Genomic DNA, 20,565 nt, shown 5'->3' with positions numbered 1-20,565 from the left:
GTGGCTCAAACCCACTTATTCCCCAACCCTCCCCCCTCACAAAAACCACAAACAACTGGGCTGGAGCGGTGGCACAGTGGTAGGGCATATGCCTTGCATGTGGCTAATCCAGGATGGATCTCGGTTTGATTCCCCATATGGTCCCCAAAGCCAGGAGCAATTTTTTTCTTTTTGATTTTTGGGCCACACCCGGTGACGCTCAGGGGTCGCTCCTGGCTTGGGGACCATATGGGACACCGGGGGATAGAACTGTGGTCCGTCCTAGGTCAGCCGAGTGCAAGGCAAACACCCCACTGCTGTGTCACCACTCCAGCCACCAAGAGCAATTTTTTTCGTTTTCTTTTAAATATGGAACGCTTCATAAATTTGCGTGTCATCCTTGCGCAAGGACCTTGCTAATTTTCTCTATATCGTTCCAATTTTAGCATATGTGCTGCCAAGTGAGCACACCAAGAGCAATTTCTGAGCGCACAGCCAAGAGTAACCCCTGAGTGTCATCGGGTGTGGTTCCCACCTCCCAAAAAAAACCACAAACAACTTTGAAGAGGAGACATTGCAGATGCTACTGGTTTCTTTCCTTATGTGCTTTCTGGAGTGCCAGGGATTGACTGAATTCAAATCCTAAATGTGAGGTCTGTGCTCTATCAATGAACTATACATAACCTAGAAGATAATACTTTGTTAGTAGTCAGCATACACAAGAAATGTCTGAAAAGTCGAGCTAAGCAATTCCCTTTTTTTTGTTGGTGATCATCACTATTAGCATTCTGGGTGCTTCCCAATAGGGCCAAAGCCACTGATACTTGACCAACCAGGCTGTGTACTCGATGCTAGTTGGGAGTGCTTAAGTCTTCAGATACTGGTCAATTTCGTGGGGCCACGCAGTGCTGAGGTCCGAATTGCAAGACAAGCATCCCGACCAACCAATCTCCTTGAGCTATTTGAAACAGCTGTGCTCATTCACTTAAATCTTGAATACTTGGAGCAGCACTTAAATGACATTTCACAAACATCATCTTTTAAATTTTTATTCCAATACTAAAAATAGAGATCTTATTCTTTACATTTTATAGATGAGGAAATGGGAGATGTGAAGATGAAATAGAATTTGCCCAAGCTCAACAATTGATGAAAGGCAGAACCAAGATATCAATACAGATGTTTAGCTTCAAGTAATACATTCTTTTTTATTTGTTTAAAAAACCTGTGTGAGGGCAACATTTGCAGTACTGTGAATGAATGCAGTGCCAGGGATCAAACTCAGGGCCACATATAAGATATTTTTTGGCTGTGTGTGTGTGTGTTTGTGTGTGTGTGTGTTGTGTATGTTTTGCCCACAACCAGCACAGCTCAGGATTTACTCCTGTTCAAGGATCACTCTTGATCCTTTAATGGTGCCTGTGATTGAACCTTTGTCAGCTGTGCAATGCAAGAAACTGACCTATTGTACTCTGTCTTTGACCCTTATTTTTCATTTTCTGACTTAGTCATGTAGTACCTTGAGTGATTCTTAAGTGTTACTATTATAGTGTTATACTATAAATGTGTGTGTGTGTGTGTGTGTGTGTGTGTTGGCACCATGCTGGGGCATCATACATCTGAGGCATGAGCTCTACCAATAAGCTGTATCTCCTACCCCAATAAAAAAAAATGGTGTTTTTTTTGTGTTTGTTTTTACCATATCTGGGGGTGCTCAGGGCTCTGTGCTCAGGGGTCAGTCCTGATGGGAGGCAGTGAGGGATCATATGGGATTCTGGGGATCAAACCTGGGTCAGCTGCATGCAAGGCAAACACCCTATCCATTGTATTATTGCTCTGGCACCCCCAAACTTTTTTTACTGACTCATTGCTAACATTAAATGATATCACTCTATTCAACCTGGAGGGGAACTGAACAAAACTGGAGGTACTGCTAACAAGTAGATTATTTTAATTCATTAATTTTAATGAATATTAAAAAATGGAAGTATCTATAAAAACCCATTTATTCAATTTGAATAAAGTAAATATTGATCCTAGACTTCACTTTTAGACACTTGACTGGCAGTGACTTGTATTTTAACACTAGCCATAGTAAAAGGGGTAAAAATTAGAGCAGTAAGTTAAATAAAAGGCAAATAAAATTTTGAAGAAATAGCTCATTGTTTTCTTTTAAATCCCAAAGAATACCAAACAATTAACTACTAGATTGCATAGAGTAATTTCAGTAAGACTTGATTCAAAAGTAGTAGAATCAGCAATTAAGAATTTCAATGATTTCCAACTCAAAATGCATAGGGAGAGTAAAATTATTTTATTAAATCATGCACATCACGTGTGTTAGTGCAAATAGTTTAATCTGTACTCCAGAAATTCTATTGTATTTTATATCTTTACAAAATAGATTTAAAACAATTATTTACTTTAAAAAATGTAATTCTGAAGTTAAGCATTTCAGAACAATATTTGCAATAACCTATATACAAGAGGTACTGGGTACCACTGGCATATTAGCATTCTGTGGTGGAGTGGCTTCCTGAAACAGAAAATGATGAAATGACGTAGGTGACAGTATTTTCTACAAGTCATTTGTGACTGATTCCTCCATAAATCTAGTGATCCTCCCAATAACATATCTCAAATAGCTTAAAAGATAACCTTGAAAGTATAAACAATGACTTCCAAACATCGCAAGGCAAATTTGATCCTAAACGTTTATTTCAATATTTGGCTGGGCCTGTGAATGGTCACAGAACTTTGCAGCCAATTCACTGATGTTCCCTCCTTGTCTTCATGAGCTGAAATTTTTCTTGTCATGTGAAACTTCTTCTATGAACTAAATAAACTTTATTGATATAACCGTGGTGCTGCCCAAAACTGTAGCTAAGTTTCCATTTCTGTGCTGTAGGTTTATAACATTAAGCAGTGTTTAGATGTTTCACTTCATGTGCATGGAACACTATTAATCTTGAGAACAGTGCTTCTCATTAGCAGAATTTCCCAATTAACAACAATGAAAAGAAAATAACCATTTGCATACCCAACCAGGATATCTGTTGGTTGGGAACAACAACAGTTCACCTCAAACATTAATTAGCTTTGAAATACCATAACCAAATTAAGTCAGTAAAAGCTTATCTAAAGAGATGTTAATTCTTTCTTCAATTGAACATGCTTGGAGGAAGAGATGATAGAAAAAAAACATGCTTTCTAAAATGCTGTATATGAGAAAGTAATTGGCTTTCAAAAGAAAATTATCTCTTTACATGAGGTTTCATAAATCACATTCCAATTGACTCAACAGTTTGGTTTACTGCACTGAAATTGTATAATTACTGTTTTGCTCCCAGAAATACTTGATTTTGCTCAAGAAAATACACTCTCATAAAAGGTTTTTCAGAATAGTTGTCCTCCGTATTGTCAAGTCACATTAAGGCTGATCAAGCGTGCACATATTCTCCAAATCATCGCTAGAACAGAAAAATTTTCGAGTGTATTACTTCTAAAACAAAAACGAAAAACAAAAAACCCACATAATAGTCATCTCTAAGTCTTGTTCCCAATAGCTCAGTGGTTTTATAACAAGTAAAAATGGCGTAAATATGTAAAAAATATATATATGTGCATATATTTCAAACTGACAGGCACTGAACACACAGGGCCTCTCTTCCCATGTACGGATTTGCTGTTTGGTTTGGGTGGTTACCGGATTTAAAAAAAATTACCTGGCCATCAGAATTCAGAGTAAATTACCCATAAATTTAATGTTATAAATAATTTGGTGTACCAAGAAGCCTACTTTAGGCCACCATATGTTCAGAATCTCAACATACTAACTTAAAAAGTACATGAAAAAATTGCAAGCAAATGATTGCTTACAGTAGAATAAAGTCACAACTTTATATCCTCTTTATAGACAGTTACATTTCATATAATTTAAAGCAATGACCCTACGGCTGCATTCTTGCACTTCTGCTGTTTTAAGAGGTAAAAAGGAAGAAAATGGTTCTGTCTGTCCCCAGCATGAGTGCGATGCCAGCTTCAAGAGGGAGGACGGTGTACGGACTCAAGAGACGCTCTCATGGAGCCGCTCTGGCCAGACCCGGCACGTACAGCACGATGGCTGTCACCGCAACCAGGGCAGCCAACATGGGCATCCAGGGCCAGGGTTTCTGTGTGGAAAGAAATCGAGAATCAATATCACATTCTCCCCTCTCTTTTTATACCTATTGACCCCTGGGTTCCATAGAGGCCTGCATACTCAACAGAATAGTAGAAAAATCTTTTCTTTGCATAAGAATTTTAAAAAGAAAAGTACAGAAGGTGAGGGAGCAGAGGTGTGAGAAGAACCGTGACAGCAGGAACTTTTAAAGGAGCACTGGGTGAAGCCTGATAAGTCTCAGGAAAGTCCTGGGCAGGTGTCTATTCTGTTGTCATTTGAAACCAAGTAGTGACTTGAAAGAAACCTTCTGTGGTCAAAAGTCTTTATCTACTCCAATATTACAAAACTCACTGGCATACACAGAAGCCAAGAGTATGTTTCTGTCTAAAATTTTAGTTTCTTAATGAAAACCAGACTTGCATGTTGGGATAGTTTTATATGAGACTGGCAAGGTAACAGAAAGAAAATGATCTAAGATTTGATCTTTTTTTTGTTTTGTTTTGTTTTTGGGTCACACCCGACAGTGCTCAGGGTGACTCCTGGCTCTACAATCAGAAATCACTCCTGGCGGGCTCGGGAGGACCTTATGGGATGCTGGGATTCAAACCACTGTCCTTCTGCATGCAAGGCAAATGCCCTACCTCCATGTTATCTCTCAAGCCCCAGATTTGATCTTCTGTTTTGAATTCATACAAGATAAAATCAGATAGGAATCAAGATGGATATTACTAGGGAACCTGCCTTTCTTTCTTTCTTTCTTTCTTTTTTTTTTTTTTTTTTTTTTTTGGTTTTTGGGCCACACCCGGTGTTGCTCAGGGGTTACTCCTGGCTGTCTGCTCAGAAATAGCTCCTGGCAGGCACGGGGGACCATATGGGACACCGGGATTCGAACCAACCACCTTTGGTCCTGGATCGGCTGCTTGCAAGGCAAACGCTGCTGTGCTATCTCTCCGGGCCCTGGAACCTGCCTTTCTGGTTTTTTTTTTTTTTTTTGGTTTTTGGGCCACACCCGATAACACTCAAGGATTACTCCTGGCTACGCGCTCAGAAATCATTCCTGGCTTGGGGAACCTTATGGAATGCCGGGGGATAGAACCATGGTCCATCGTAGGCTAGCTTGGGCAAGGCAGATGCCTTACCGCTTGCGCCACCACTCTGGCCCCTTTTCTGAATTTTTTTTTAAAGAAAAAACCATGTCCAGCATAGTAACACCACGTTATATAATAACAGTAGTGTTAGTAACTTTCTCTATCACAATGGATAACTGGAAAGTCAGAAATAGGCTGATGAACAGAACTGAGATGGGCTATAATCACCATATATGCTCTACATATGTGTGTGTGTTGGAAGCAAGTCCTGACAGATTAACTTTAGGAGGCTTTATAATATCTATCTGCTTTGATAGTTTTATTTTTACGAGTGTCTGATAATTTTATTAAGACAACTGGACTTTGTTTTAGGGTTATTCCTGGGGCTCTACTCTAATGAATCACTCCTGGTAGGGTTTGGGGATTGTACAGGTTGCTGGGGATTGAGCCCAAGACACCTGAGTGCAAGGCAAACACCCTACCCACTGTACTATGTTACCCAAGGGCATTGGCTTTTAAAGATGTTCTGATGTTGGAGATCAGGGCACAGAAAGATAGAGGACAGGCTATATTTTCATACTAAGTGTGAAGCGAGGTTGTAATTTCATGACAGCACCCTTACTCTTGTTCTTTAAAGCTAAGATAGAGAGAGACAAAAGTTGAAACAAAGAAAAGCTATGCTACACTACAGAAAAGAAGAAGGAAGGGGCAAGAAGGAAAGCTGGCTTGAAAATTGAGAGGCAAACGCTTCATTTCTCATTCAAATCTGGTTAAACACATAGTTGGAAAAGGGAGACTAATATTGTAGTAATTCATAGTTTACTCCAGTTTGCTAGAGACAGAGACTGGGTTAAAGGTAGTGTAACAACGAGTGGTTAGGTTGGAATTAATCCATGGTTAGCATTACTACAAAAGAAACACGACAAAATGTTATGTGATTAGTTGATTGCGCGGTTAATTCATATGACACGATACATGACATACTAAATGAAGGGTTTGCTCCAGGTAGCAAAGTACCTGTGTGGTTTTGCCATGCACTAGATTACAAATATGGCACAAATAGGTGACGGGGACAAACAGACAAGGACTCAACAGTAGTGCTTGTACCTTTCTCTACCACAATGGACCGAAACACCAAAACAGGAAAGCCAGGAATAGGCCGATGAAAACGGCTGGGACGGGTTGTAATATGGAAGGCTAAAGAAGGGAAGGGATATTAAAATCATTGTTTGCTATTAGAAAATCAAATAAGATGATTTAGATCCCAAGAGGGGAAAGGGGGAGGGGGAAAAAGGGGGAAGACTGAGGTAAAAAAACAGCACTCAAGCTTTACACCGACCGATCCAAACACGTTTTAAAAAGACATTTTCACAATCCGGAATGATGGGCTGTGCTCTCGATTAGCGAATTAGTTATTTAACAGGGAGACACGGAGAATGGCAAAGTGGATACTGCTAGCACCCTACGAATGCTAACGAAACACAGCATGTCACGGCAGAGCAAAGAGCATTCCACCAACGGATGCTCTGCCTGGCAGCACTTGTTTCAGACTTAAAACCCAGGATTTAGCAACGTGCTCTACTGACTCAAGTCTATTTCCCCCCTTTGTTTACGCCCCTGTTTTTAAACTAAAATTCTTTTCTGACACGGTCTTGCTTCCAAAGTTAAACATCAATACTCTGTGGTGTGTGCGAAATCTGCCTGCTGCCAAACGTAGTATTTTTAATCGAAAGGGAATTATTAAAATCAAAGTTAATAAAGAGTCAAATTTTAACACCACAGTCTATTATCTTTTTTGTTTGCTTGTTTGGGCTTTTTGGGGGCCATACCTGGTGGTGCTCAGGGGTTACTCCTGGCTCTACACTAAGGGATCACTCCTGGCAGTGCTCGGGTGACCAACTGAAATGCCGGGGATTGAATCCAGGTTATGCAAAACAAATCCCTACCTGCTGTGCTATCTCTCCAGTCCACCCATTATCATTTTTTAAAAAGGCTATTCACCCTTATTTATACAATCTGTTAAGTAATAATTCCAAGGTTACTTCTCAAAAAGTTCTAAGCAGTACTTTTAGAAAAATCTTAAGAGAAATCCATTCTAATTATACTGTTAATTTAATAAGTCAATTATAAGTTATAATTGTAAGTTAATTTAGTAGGAACTGGGCTAAAATTTCATCATCGGAGGGTTACAAACGAACACAAAATGAAAGGAGTAACCAAGCCTTATAATGTGATTTCAGAAGCTCTGGAATATGTATTCTAAAAAGAAATATAATTTTGTTTCTGCATAGTCTATACCCATTTGCCTAAGGAACACGTCTTCAGTTTCTAGAAAGGAAGACTTTCTCCAGTAAAGGACAGCTGGACACAACTCAAGAGCATTCTATGTGCGCCTGTGTCATTGGCTGGCCATGCACTATCACTCTTGGACTCGTGCTGCAAGTTAAAACAGTGCTTTTCCTCCACAGGAAGAGTGGCTCGTGCCCCCCGCAGTGTCCAAGCCATGGCAGGGGTTGGAGATGAGTCAGAGCACAACCAACCGCACAGACATTCATCAGTTAGGGCTCACAAGGCAATGATCACCAGAACGTAGGACACAACATTTATTTAGTATGACATCTTTTTTTAAAAACCAGCTGCCTCTCTAGTGAGTGAAAATAGCATTAAATTCAATTTATACCAAAATGTTTTAATTATATATGCGCACACACGCAGCAGCCACTAACAGACCCATCGAAAAGGTCCTAAAATTTATAAGAGACTAGGAAGATACTATGGTTTTTTTGTTTGTTTGTTTGTTTGTTTGTTTTTTTGGTTTTTGGGCCACACCCGGCATTGCTTAGTGATTACTCCTGGCTGTCTACTCAGAAATAGCTCCTGGCAGGCACGGGGTACCATATAGGACACCGGGAGGGATTCGAACCAACCACATTAGGTCCTGGATCGGCTGGCTGCAAGGCAAACGCCGCTGTGCTATCTCTCTGGGCCCGATACTATGATTTTTAAGAATGTGCCTTAAACAGAATATTAATATAAAAAGGAAAACTAAATCTTCATTTAGTGATGCAGCAAAATCCTAAGGAGCCAACATATACTGACTAATCTTTTGAGGTGTAGAGAACTAGGTGGATAGCAGGGTAGAAACAAGATGACATCTTAGTGACAGAACTTTTCAGATTTCTCTGGGAAAAATTGACAGTTTTTTTTTTTAGGTAAATAAATCCTTGCCCCAACCAGTCCTCAGGTTCATCTAGGATACAGTTAAAGAGAAAATTCCTACACAAAAATTCCATCAAGGACTATTATAGTGAAGAGATGAAATGAAGATTAGCTTCTCAAGTGAGTAATAAGATCCTCTTAAAAAAACAATCACTGTTCGGGCTCTCACTTGCCTTTCCATGAAAGCTAAGCCACATGTGCAGACTTACATTATTTCCTTTCTCTCGAAGCAGCTTCAAGTTGTCTTTACATTGTTTGAGCTCATCTGTGATTGATTGTTTTTCCTGCTCAGTCATTTCAAACTTCAACTTCAGTTCTGAGAGTACAGTCTGTGTCTTTTCATACTAAAGGCAAAGAAAAAAGAGTGTGCAGACGCGACTTAAAGAGAGTATGAAGTTACGGTTTTAGTCAGGTTTAGTCACCTGCAGTTTCAAAGCCAAGCCTTTCTGTTGTTTTAGGGAAAGTAAGCATCATTTGCACGAATAATAAGAATTTTTCATGTTAACTTGACTCTGGGTATAGATTTCTGGCTCTGAAGTTAAAAACAATGAATTCAACATTTTGTCATCTGTATCTAATATTAGGGTTTTTTTTCCTATGGAGAGCAGAAAAGTAAAATTTCATATTGAGATTAGAAAAAAAAAAGACAAACATCTATTAGAAGCAACGTTAGGAGGTATGACATCCTGGTAAGCAATGTCAGTCAAGTTAGTTCAGTTTGGAAGTAAAAATATTCACTACCAGAAGGCTCTTTCCACCAAGCATCATTTGGAAGCTTAACAGTATATTAGATAAGTGGATTTTCTAGACAAATGAAACAAAGAACACCAACCATGAAGACAGAGAATTCCTATCTACTCACTGAAAACTTATACACATCAGTTAAAATTTAAAAAATTTGGTCTAGATTGACATTTTTCTATGGGACACATGCTACTTTCTACTCCGGAAAACAGTTCATTGCTTATAATTTGACTTTCAAATAGACCTGCTAGACCTTGACTACAGGTGAGGCCAATGCAAAGCATAATGTGGTCTGTTCCCACTTTAAATGTCCTACAGATAGACAACCCAAATTGGTCACAATGTCAAGTCACTGCACCTCACATATAAGCCAGGCTTCCGATCAAAGAGTAGGGAATGTTCTACTGCTAGTTCTACTGCTCCCCTCTGTAATATCTGAAGGTTTTAGAAGGAAGACAAGGATCGAGCATAAAAATATATACTATGGTGCTGGTAGCAGAAAAGATCCTCTTTTCCCCTGAAGATAGCTATTGAGTCATAAGTTCCTTTCTGCCTACGGCATAAAAAAATTGTCAATAAATGACACGCTTATGGGCACCAGAGTGAGGAGGGTGTTTGCCTTGCACGCAGCTGGCCCAAGTCCAATCCCCAGCATCCCATATTGTCTCCCAGCCCACCAGGAGTGATTCCTAAGCACAGAGCTAGCCAGGAGTAACCCCTGAGCTCTGTCAGATATGCCCCCCCCCAAAAGATACCCTTATAATAGTGCTTCTGAATAATGCAAATATCTTGGAGTGATTAAGAGGTACTCCAAAGATATTTTAAGAAAGAAGGATCCAAACATAAAAGAAGCAGACAAGAAATGTGGGTGGGGCTTTAGAAGACACCAGACAACAGGAAGATAACATAACAAAGGAGAAGGAGGGCCCGGAGAGATAGCACAGTGGCGTTTGCCTTGCAAGCAGCCCATCCAGGACCAAAGGTGGTTGGTTCGAATTCCGGTGTCCCATAGGGTCCCCAGTGCCTGCCAGGAGCTATTTCTGAGAAGACAGCCAGGAGTAACCCCCTGTGCACTGCCGGGTGTGGGCCAAAACCCAAAAACCAAAAAAAAAAAAAAAAAAAACAAAAAAACAAAGGAGAAGGAAGTAAAACAAGAAAGAACTGCCTGTTACCTAGACAGGTGGACTGCCAAGGCAAATTCAGTGTTCCTGGTATCTGTATATTACAACATAATTAATCTTGGGGATTTAATTTTTTCTCTGTTTTTATTTAGGTCACACCTGGCTGTATTCAGGGATTATTCCTGGCTCTGTGCTCAGAAATCACCTCTGGCAGTGCTTAGGGGCCATCTATGGTGCTGGGAATTGAACTGGTCCTGGCTGTGTGCAAAGCAAGAGCCTGTACTATCTCTCCAGCCCCATGATTTGATTCTTAAAGAATAACTAGAAAGTAAATTTTCTTTTGCTTTCTTTTTTCATCATTTTATATCCACCCTACACTTTGCACTAAAGCACTGAATAAATTTCTTTGTTCCAAAAGCCAAAAAGCAAAAAAAGATTTCGAAAGGAAGTTCAGTCTGAGAAATCCTGCTGTTTACCTTCTGTATTTGAGGGAGGTGGGACTGGGATTGAGGAAGTCAAACTCTACAAGTAAGTCTTTGCAGAGTATGCTCAATGGTTTTGTAGATTCTCAAATTAATTTTTACCAAATTAAGACATATACCTTGAAATCAAATACAAAGATGCTCTAATTATTCTTGTTTTCTTAATATTGAGAAATAAAATAAAACTTAAAAGCTATCACACTGGGGCCGGAGAGATAGCATGGAGGTAAGGCGTTTGCCTTTCATGCAGAAGGTCAGTGGTTCGAATCCCAGCATCCCGTATGGTCCCCTGAGCATGCCAGGAGCGATTTCTGAGCATAGAGCCAGGAGTAACCCCTAAGCACCGCCGGGTATGGCCCAAAAACCAAAACAAACAAACAAACAAACAAAAAAAGCTATCACACACATATATAACATTTAATTGAAGGACGAAAGGTCACTTGTAGCCTTGGTTTCACACCACAGCTGGATATTATTTTTACTCCATTTTTCTAACTCAGATGTAAGAAATGAGCTCCGTTCTTTTTTGTTTGGTTTTGGTTTTTGGTTTGGGGACACACCTGGTGGCGCTCAGGGTTACTCCAGGCAGGCTCAGGGGACCATATGGGTTGCTGAGGATCGAACCTGGCTCAGCCTCATGCAAGGCAAACACCCTACCTGCTGTGCTATCTTTCTGGTCCCAGTTCAGTTCTGAATAAGAGGAAAATACCATAGAGTATTACCAACACCTTGGGTTCCTCTTTATAAAGAGACTAATAACTGAGCTGGCGTGGTTTGCATTATTTGTCTTGTTACAGTGTTGAAAATACAGAGTAAGATATAGAGCATAGTAAACATGAGTCCATAAGAGAAAGAACAAAGGAGCAACGCTGAAAGGAAATACATAAGCATTGATAAAAGGTAGGAAATATTTGCAGTAGATCACACAGATTAAGGAAAATTTTATCTACTATATCTAACATGCTGACACCAGGACACGCAGAAAGAGAAGCAATTCTGTATTTACAAAGGAGTATGATGACCAGACATCATTTCACAATGGAAAACACTGAACAAGAAAATAGGAAAGAAACATACCGACAAGTTCAGATATATTTTTAAATGTGCTGCATTTAATGCATTCCAAAGGCTTTCAACAACTTAGAAGCTGTGACAACATGCCGCTGCCATTTATGGCAACAGTTAATGCAGTTCGTAGAGAGTGCTCAGAGACCCAAAACAGGCGAACAAAATAATGCAAGAAAATAGCGAACACATTCAGAGTAACATACAATCGCATCATCTTCCAGCCACAGATGGCATTCTTCCCCAACTCTGAAAGAATTATGGCACATGGACTGGAAGGACACAAAGTGCATACAGTCTTAAATACTAGGATCATTTAATTTGGCACAAAATTTGTGTTCCAGCCAAATAAAATGAGATTTGTCTCAAAACACATGTCTTCAGCAAACAGATAAAACAAACATATTACAAATGCAATATGTCCACACATAGATAAAAAGGTTACAGTTTTTTTCCTTCAGAAACAAACACGAAGACAGAAGAAGAGTAATTATGTCCAAGTTGAGGAGACTACAAGGGGAAGGAAAGTGCAAAGAAATTACTGATTAAACAGATCTTGCAACAACAATTTTGGTAAACTCATTATTCAAAACAAAGCGTTGTCTTAAGGTTCCTTCTACTTATAACAAGTCTGTCACTTGAAAGAAATGACAACTGGGGTGGGCCCTAACTTGACCCAGACCAAGTGAAATCAGCCTTCTGATTTCACCTCTCCCCTGACTGACTAGGAAGCAATGAATGAAGCAGCATCAGGTAAGTTAAGACTCAACATAGCGCTTAATGTCACACTGTCGACTACGCTTGAGGAGAAAGTGGCTCGTAGGACTTCAACTCCTAAGTCAATCTTTAACATCTTGAGGGGTACGTGTGTTTTGGGGCCACACCTGGTGGTGCTCAGGGCTTAGTCCTGATTCTGTGCTCAAGGATCATTCCTGGTGGGTTTACCAGAACATATGAGATCCCCGGATCAAACCCTGGTCAGCCACGTGTAAGGTAAACACCTTGCATGCTGTCTTATTACTCTAGCCCCAATCCTCATCATTTTAAAGATGACTTTTGAAAAAAGAGACCCAACTAAAAGTTTTTAAGCAAAATGACATGAAAAGTATACATGCACAGTGGTGAAATGGGGCAAGTTAAAGAGCTTAGAACATGTTTGATTACCTGACTATGAAGCAAATTTTAAGATTTCAGACAGTTTCACCTGAGGTGCTTATACAGCACTATGGTGTGGCCCCAGTTTGCTTCTAAAAGCATTTTAAGTTAAATATGTTGACTGGCTTAGACCGATAAACAATGAATGAGTGAGCTGGCTTCTCTTCTAGGTTACAACTGGTACAGAAAAATGATACATGTACTTTTGCATATTTATATTTTTGAGTCCAAACCCTACTCACTTCTGTATAGAATGACTGTGATACACAATTAGAAATCACCAGAGTTGTTCCAAGTATCAACTATGTGACAGATAATGTAAGTTCTGCTTCCCTTGATTTCTAACTAACATGAATATTTGATCTGTTTTTGGCTTTAAGTCCAACCATAATTGGGCTCAGAATGTCGTTTTGCTTTACCTCTTTCTGGACATCCTTTGCTTGGTTTTCAGCCTTACTGAGTAGGGTTTTTAAATCAGCTGAATCCCGAAGATGCTGCTCTTTCAAGGAACCCACTTGATTCTCGAGCTCTTTCCTGGTCATCTGAAGCATGCTGAGATCACTGGTGAGGTCTAGACTCTGCTTTTGAGAACTACAACAAAAATTTTTAACAGTTATTCATATAGAAATTAGCAGCAAAAATCCCTTTTTTAAAATTTGGTTTCTGGGCTACACAAAGCAGTGCTCAGGAAATACTCTTTGCTCTCTGCCCAGAATTTGTTCCTGGCAGGCTAAAGGGATCATCTGGGATCCTGGAGATCAAATCTAGAATCTAGGGTGGTCACGTGCAAGGCAGATGCTCTACCCACTGAGCTATCACTCCAGCCACCAAATCCTAATTTTTTTTTTTTTTTTTTTGGTTTTTGGGCCACACCCGGCGTTGCTCAGGGGTTACTCCTGGCTGTCTGCTCAGAAATAGCTCCTGGCAGGCACGGGGGACCATATGGGACACTGGGATGAACCAACCACCTTTGGTCCTGGATCGGCTGCTTGCAAGGCAAACGCCGCTGTGCTATCTCTCCGGGCCCCAAATCCTAATTTTTAAAAAATCTTTTTCAGTAGGACTGAATTTCAAGGAAGGAGAGAATTAAAAAAAAGAAAGCGGGGGCTGGAGCGATAGCACAGTGGTAGGGTGTTTGCCTTGCACGCAACTGCAGCGCAGGACGGACCTGGGTTTGACTCCCAGAGCACCATATGGTTCGTCAAGCCAGGAGTAAACCTTGAGCATCACTGGGCGTGGCCCCAAAACCAAAAAATGGGGGAAGGGGAGGGGACTAAGCGTGGCCCCAAAACCAAAAAATGGGGGGGAAGGGGAGGGGAGGGGAGGGGAGGGGAGGGGAGGGGAGGGGAGGGGAGGGGAGGGGAGGGGAGGGGAGGGGAGGGGAGGGGAGGGGAGGGAAGGGAAGGGAAGGGAAGGGAAGGGAAGGGAAGGGAAGGGAAGGGAAGGGAAGGGAAGGGAAGGGAAGGGAAGGGAAGGGAAGGGAAGGGAAGGGAAGGGAAGGGAAGGGAAGGGAAGGGAAGGGAAGGGAAGGGAAGGGAAGGGAAGGGAAGGGAAGGGAAGGGAAGCCCTTAGGCTTGTTTTTGTTTTTATTAAAACAAAACAAAACAAAACAAAACAAAAATTGGGCTACCTTGGCAGTACTCACAGAGTTCTGGAACAGTAACTCATGTTGATGGGGGACAATGTGGTGACAGGAATCAAATCATGTGTCCTAATCACTCTGCTACTCCTAGTCCCAAACATTCTTTTAATAATGAAAGCTCAAAAATTTAAGAAAAATTTTAATTAAAAAATATCAGCGCAGGGGCTGGTGAGGTGGCGCTAGAGGTAAGGTGTCTACCTTGCAAGCGCTAGCCAAGGAACGGACCACGGTTCAATCCCCCGGCGTCCCATGTGGTCCCCCCAAGCCAGGGGCAATTTCTGAGCGCTTAGCCAGGAATTAACCCCTGAGCATCAAAAGGGTGTGGCCCAAAAAAACAAACAAACAAACAAAAATATATATATCAGCATTAAGGTAACGTAATAAAGGATTTACAATTGTGTGGTACTGAGAGTCCACTATTGTGGGGACTGAGAGTTACCTCATCTGGCCACTACTGAAATAGGAGGAATTAAATTTCAAACTATGCAGGAAATGTTGATAAGACAGCACTTAATTTGCTAGGGAAAACAACCTACTACATTCAGGGGCTGGTGAGATTGTACAGTACATTGGGCTCTTACCTTGCACCTTGTCAGCTGGGGTTCAATTCCCAGCACTTGCTAGGTATGTCCCTTGAGCCCTGTCAGGACTATTCCCTGAGCACTTTCTGTGTGGCCCCAAAACAAACAAAAAAAAGTCTGTTGCGTTCATCAGGTTGCATGTAAGTTACTGGGTATTAGAAAAATTTAACTGGTTTTAGAGAATTTCTAATTTTTTGTTTTGTTTTGGAGTCACACCCTGTGTTACTCAGGGGTTGCTCTTGGCTCTATACTCAGAAATTACTCCCAGCAGTGCTTGGGGATCATTAGATGCCGGTGACTGAATCCAGATCAGCCATGTGCATGGCAAAAACTCTACCTACTGTACTATCATTCCAGCCCTGAATTCTGGACAGGAGAATTTCAAAACTTCTGAAACTGGGGCTGGAGCAGTGGCGCAGTTGGTAGGACTTTTGCCTTGCACGTACTAACTTAGGATGGACGACGGTTGGATCCCCTGGCGTCCCATATGGTCCTCAAGTCAGAGGTGATTTCTGAGTACATAGCCAGGAGTAACCCCTGAACGTCACTTGTTTTTTTGTTTTTTGTTTTTTTTTTTGGGGTCACACCCGGCAGTGCTCAGGGGTTACTCCTGGCTGTCTGCTCAGAAATAGCTCCTGGCAGGCAAGGGGGACCATATGGGACACTGGAATTCGAACCAACCACCTTTGGTCCTGGATCGGCTGCTTGCAAGGCAAACGCCGCTGTACTATCTCTCTGGGCCCGACGTCACTTGTTGTGGCCCAAAGAAAACCAAAAAGCAAACAAACAAACAAACAAAAAAAAAAACCCCCAAAATTAACACAAATAACTTCTGAAGCTAAATTATCTTTCAATGAGATAAACTCTTTTTTGCTTTATTTTGAGGATTATACCTGGCTGTACTCAGCACTTACTCCTGGCTCTGTGATCATGGAACATTCCTGGGAGGTTTTAGGTAGAATATGTGGTGCCAGGGATTGAACCCACGTTGTTGCATGCAAGGCATATACCACACTATACTATCACTCCAGCCTACAGATTCTTAATTGTAGTAATCTTTTGATGAAGTCTTATTAACAGAAGAGATCGCTGGTATAAAAGAAGCCTATATTTTTCCTTTTTCCCAACAGAACCACAGAGTTTAAATCATCTTGTTTTGCCTTATAAATTTGGAGGGGGGTGGTGGGTGGTACCAGGAGCCAACAGTCGCATGAACATTGATTGGAAATAAAAAAAATGACCAGACCTAACCACCAAACCCAAAGTCATCAACAACAGAATCAAGATACCTAATCTACAACAAGTTACATACAAAAGGGACTGGCTACACTAGCAGAACAGGGAGCAGAGGGAGGTCTGGAAGACATGCTGGGGAGCAGGGGTGGAGGAGGACAACACTGGTGGTAGGAATGGCCTTAATTCACTGTCACTATGTACCATAAGTACGACGGCGAAAGACTCGTAATTCACATTGGTCACAAAAAAAAATTAAAAAGAAGCCTCTGTTTGAAATGTACAATTAACGTAGAGGGCGGGTTATTTAAGACAGAGAAAGATTTTGAATCTAAAAGAAGTTCTGCATACTTATGCAATTCTTTTTCTTGTCGCTGCAGTTCTGATGATAACAACACATTTTCTTTTTTTAGAGAACGGCACTCTGTTTCCAGTACATTCCATTCCTTTCTCAACTTCTCCAGTTCGCCTAAAATAAAATAATCCCAGAACATATCTATTAAATAGAAGCATAATAATCTCAAGGATAAAGAAAAATAAAGAATATGTTTTCCTCCTTAAAAAAGGCAGACGATATATACATATTCATTGATACTTCAGGCAAGTCTCAGTACCTGAAACCTGAGGGATATTCCCTCCTTCACTTCACTTTCATAAGACAAATCTTTTTTTTTTTTTTTTTTTTTTTGGTTTTTGGATCACACCTGGCAGCGCTCAGGGGTTTCTTCCTGGTTCTACATTCAGAAATCGCTCCTGGCAGGCTCGGGGGACCATATGGGATGCAGGGACTCGAATCACCAACCTTCTGCATGCAAGGCAAACGCCTTACCTCCATGCTAACTCCCCAGCCCCCGACAAATAATTTGTTTTTGGGTCACACCCAGCGGTGCTCAGGGGTTACTCCTGGCTCTATGCTCAGAAATTGCTCCTGGCAGGCTCGGGGGACCATATGGGATGATGGGATTCGAACCACCGTCCTTCTGCATCTAAGGCAAACACCTTACCGCTGTGCTATCTCTCTGGCTCCCAATAATTTTTAACAATACTTAAAGATGGGGCTGGAGTGGTGGTGCAATCGGTAGTGTGTTTGCCTTGCACCGGGTAACTTAAGACAGATCACAGTTCAATCCCCCGGCGTCCCATATCATCCCTCAAGCCAGGAGCAATTTCTGAGCTCATAACCAGGAGTAGCCCCTAAGCGTCACCGGGTGTTGTAGAAAAACCTAAAACACCACCACCAATGACAGAAATCAATACTTAAAGATAAAATTAAAATTTAAGAAAAGCTTTATGTTGATTCTATGGTCCAGAATAATATGCCCCAATATAAATTTATACAGTGATTTACTATCAAGGAAAAAAAGTACAAGTCATAGTTATCACTGTCAATAGTTAAGGACTTCAGGCACCAAATATTTTACTCACCTTGCAGCCTTGTCGCTTCCTCTTTCTGCTGGTCCTCACACTGCTGACATCGAAGCTGGAAGCTGTTCTGCAGATTTGTGATCTCCCTCTCATATTCAGAGGCCGCTTTCCGCCACCGATCGAGTTCAGCCCGGACCTTCACGAGCTCTCCTTGCAAAGAAGTAATGTCGGTTTCCCGCTCAGACGCAGCTTTCTCTGCTGCTTGATGAAGGAGCATGATTTCATCTCGGGCACTAAGGAGTTCATTTCGAGTGCCAGCGACTTCATGGTCCTTTTCCTCCCGGAGATTCTCAATATCGACATGCAACCTCTGCAGTTGGGCTGGATTAAGAACATTGAGTATCATCTTCTTAGTCCATAACAATTAGGAATAAAAAACAGTCCCTATGAAATCGTAGTTACTGCACATCCTAGGCTTTCAAAGCTGTCAAGTTCTTTGGATTGCTTAGTTCATATTTAAAGCAGGAAGTGGCAAAATATAAATACACAAGAGAGGGCCCGGAGAGATAGCACAGTGGTGTTTGCCTTGCAAGCAGCTGATCCAGGACCAAAGATGATTGGTTCGAATCCCGGTGTCCCATATGGTCCCCCATGCCTGCCAGGAGCTATTTCTGAGCATACAGCCAGGAGTAACCCCTGAGCAATGCCGGGTGTGGCCCAAAAACAAAAAAACAAAAAACAATAACAAAAAAAATACACAAGAGAGAAAGAAGAAGAAAATTTTTCACTTCGTGTGTTTGGGATCAAACTTATGGCTTTACTTACACATTACATGTAAAGTAAGTACCACTCGGGTACAGCCTTGCTCCCAAATTGATCTTATTTCCTCTACTTGGAGAAAACTAATTCTAACATCTTATCCTCATTTTTCTATACATATAAAAATAAAAAAATGGGGTCATAATATAGTTTTTTATTTCTTTTAATCAAATCATTACAATCTAACTCTTTTTTATTTATTTATTTATTTATTTATTTATTTATTTATTTATTTTTTGGTTTTTCGGTCCACTCGTTTGATGCTCAGGGGTTACTTCTGGCTAAGCGCTCAGAAATTGCCCCTGGCGTGGGGGGACCATATGGGAAGCGGGGGGATAGAACCGCGGTCCTGATCCTTGGCTAGCGCTTGCAAGGCAGACACATCTTACCTCTAGTGCCACCTCGCTGGCCCCACAATCTAATTCTTGATTAAACCCTTCAATTAGACATTTTAGGTAGATACTTTAAAAAAAAATTACTATAGATAATACCATTTTACAATGAAGAATTATAATGCTTACATTTGTTTTCTTAGTGTCAATTTCTTAGACTTACCAATTAAATAGTCAGAATTATTAAACATATTTGAAGTTCTTTATTCAATTTGCTATTTAAATCCCCTGAAAATTTTTGCTGGTTGATTTAAAAAAAAAAAAAAAAAGTTGTATTGGGGGAATCAAGAGATAGCACAGTGGTAGGGCATTTGCCTTGCACGTGGCCATCCCAAAACAGATGTAGTTCAATTCCAGGCATCCCCTATGGTACTCCGAACCTGCAGGAGTGATTTCTGATCATAGAGCCAGGAGTAACCCGAGTGCCACCAAATGTGACCCCCCCCTTGGCAGGACTGATAGTACAGTGGGTAGGGTGCTTGCCTTGTAGGCAGTCGACCCTGGTTTGATTCCAAGCATACCCTGACCACCACCAGTAGTGATTCCTGAGTGCAGAGCCAGGAATATCCCTCAAACATCAGGTATGGCCCCAAAACAAAACAAAATGTTTTTGTTTGGTTTTTTTTTTTTTTTTTTTTGGTTTTTGGGCCACACCGGGCTTTGCTCAGGGGTTACTCCTGGCTGTCTGCTCAGAAATAGCTCCTGGCAGGCACGGAGGACCATGTGGGACACCAGGATTCGAACCAACCACCTTTGGTCCTGGATCAGCTGCTTGCAAAGGAAACGCCACTGTGCTATCTCTCTGAACAAAACATATTTCTAACGACTGACTTAAAATAATATCCTGCTGGGACTGGAACAATAGCACAGCGGTAGGGCGTTTGCCTTGCATGGACCTTGGTTCGATCCCCGGCGTCCCATATGATCCCCCCAAGCCAGGAGAGATTTCTGAGCGCATACCAGGAGTAACCCCTGAGCAAAACCAGGTGTGCCCCTCCCTCCAAAAAAAATCCTGCTATCATTTGCAAGCCCTTTACTCTGTCTTTACTGGATATCAAGTTATATATTCATTTGCTTATTATTTATCTTTTTACTAGACTCTAGAAGCTCTACCCACAATTTGATTACAAATCAGGAATTATTGGCTGAATAAACTGATTAAACTAATAAATACTGTCCACTCAAAAAAGTGTGTGTATACATATATTCCCAAAGTTGTATAGTATATGGTTTAGGGGCCATGCCTGGTGGCGGTCAGGACTTACTACTTCTTGGCTTACTCTAGCGATTGAAAATAGGTTGGCCACGTGCAAGGCAAACACCCTACTTGCTGTGCTATCATGCTGGCTGCTCAAAAAATATTTCCTAGGGCCCGGAGAGATAGCACACCAGCGTTTGCCTTGCAATCAGCCAATCCAGGACCAAAGGTGGCTGGTTCAAATCCCGGTGTCCCATATGGTCCCCCGTGCCTGCCAGGAGCTATTTCTGAGCAGACAGCCAGGAGTAACCCCTGAGCAT

General features: G+C 41.2%; 1 protein-coding gene and 1 non-coding gene across 19 annotated transcripts in view; both read right to left on the bottom strand.

Moving 5' to 3' along the window:
* Nucleotides 1-342: 342 nt before the first annotated feature.
* Nucleotides 343-448, bottom strand: LOC126015229 (U6 spliceosomal RNA). Its single transcript, XR_007498116.1, has one exon. It is a non-coding gene; the product is annotated as a U6 spliceosomal RNA (small nuclear RNA).
* A 2,357-nt stretch (nucleotides 449-2,805) lies between these two features.
* Nucleotides 2,806-20,565, bottom strand: part of SLMAP (sarcolemma associated protein) — a 163,475-nt gene continuing 145,715 nt past the window's right edge. For 10 of the 18 annotated variants that reach the window (XM_049776160.1, XM_049776170.1, XM_049776164.1 and 7 more), the window contains 6 exons: nucleotides 17,897-18,217; nucleotides 16,823-16,940; nucleotides 13,435-13,606; nucleotides 8,658-8,792; nucleotides 6,337-6,426; nucleotides 2,806-4,151 (listed from right to left, as the gene is read on the bottom strand). In XM_049776160.1, the coding sequence (XP_049632117.1) occupies nucleotides 6,343-6,426; nucleotides 8,658-8,792; nucleotides 13,435-13,606; nucleotides 16,823-16,940; nucleotides 17,897-18,217 (830 nt within the window). In that variant the 3' untranslated portion in view covers nucleotides 2,806-4,151; nucleotides 6,337-6,342. The remainder of the gene's footprint in view (nucleotides 4,152-6,336; nucleotides 6,427-8,657; nucleotides 8,793-13,434; nucleotides 13,607-16,822; nucleotides 16,941-17,896; nucleotides 18,218-20,565) is intronic. The other 8 variants (XM_049776159.1, XM_049776168.1, XM_049776163.1 and 5 more) reach the window with 1 other exon arrangement.

The sequence above is a fragment of the Suncus etruscus genome, chromosome 7, assembly GCF_024139225.1.
Source record: "Suncus etruscus isolate mSunEtr1 chromosome 7, mSunEtr1.pri.cur, whole genome shotgun sequence".
NCBI classification, from domain to species: Eukaryota; Metazoa; Chordata; class Mammalia; order Eulipotyphla; family Soricidae; genus Suncus; species Suncus etruscus.
This window is presented reverse-complemented; position numbering and strand designations above follow the sequence as displayed.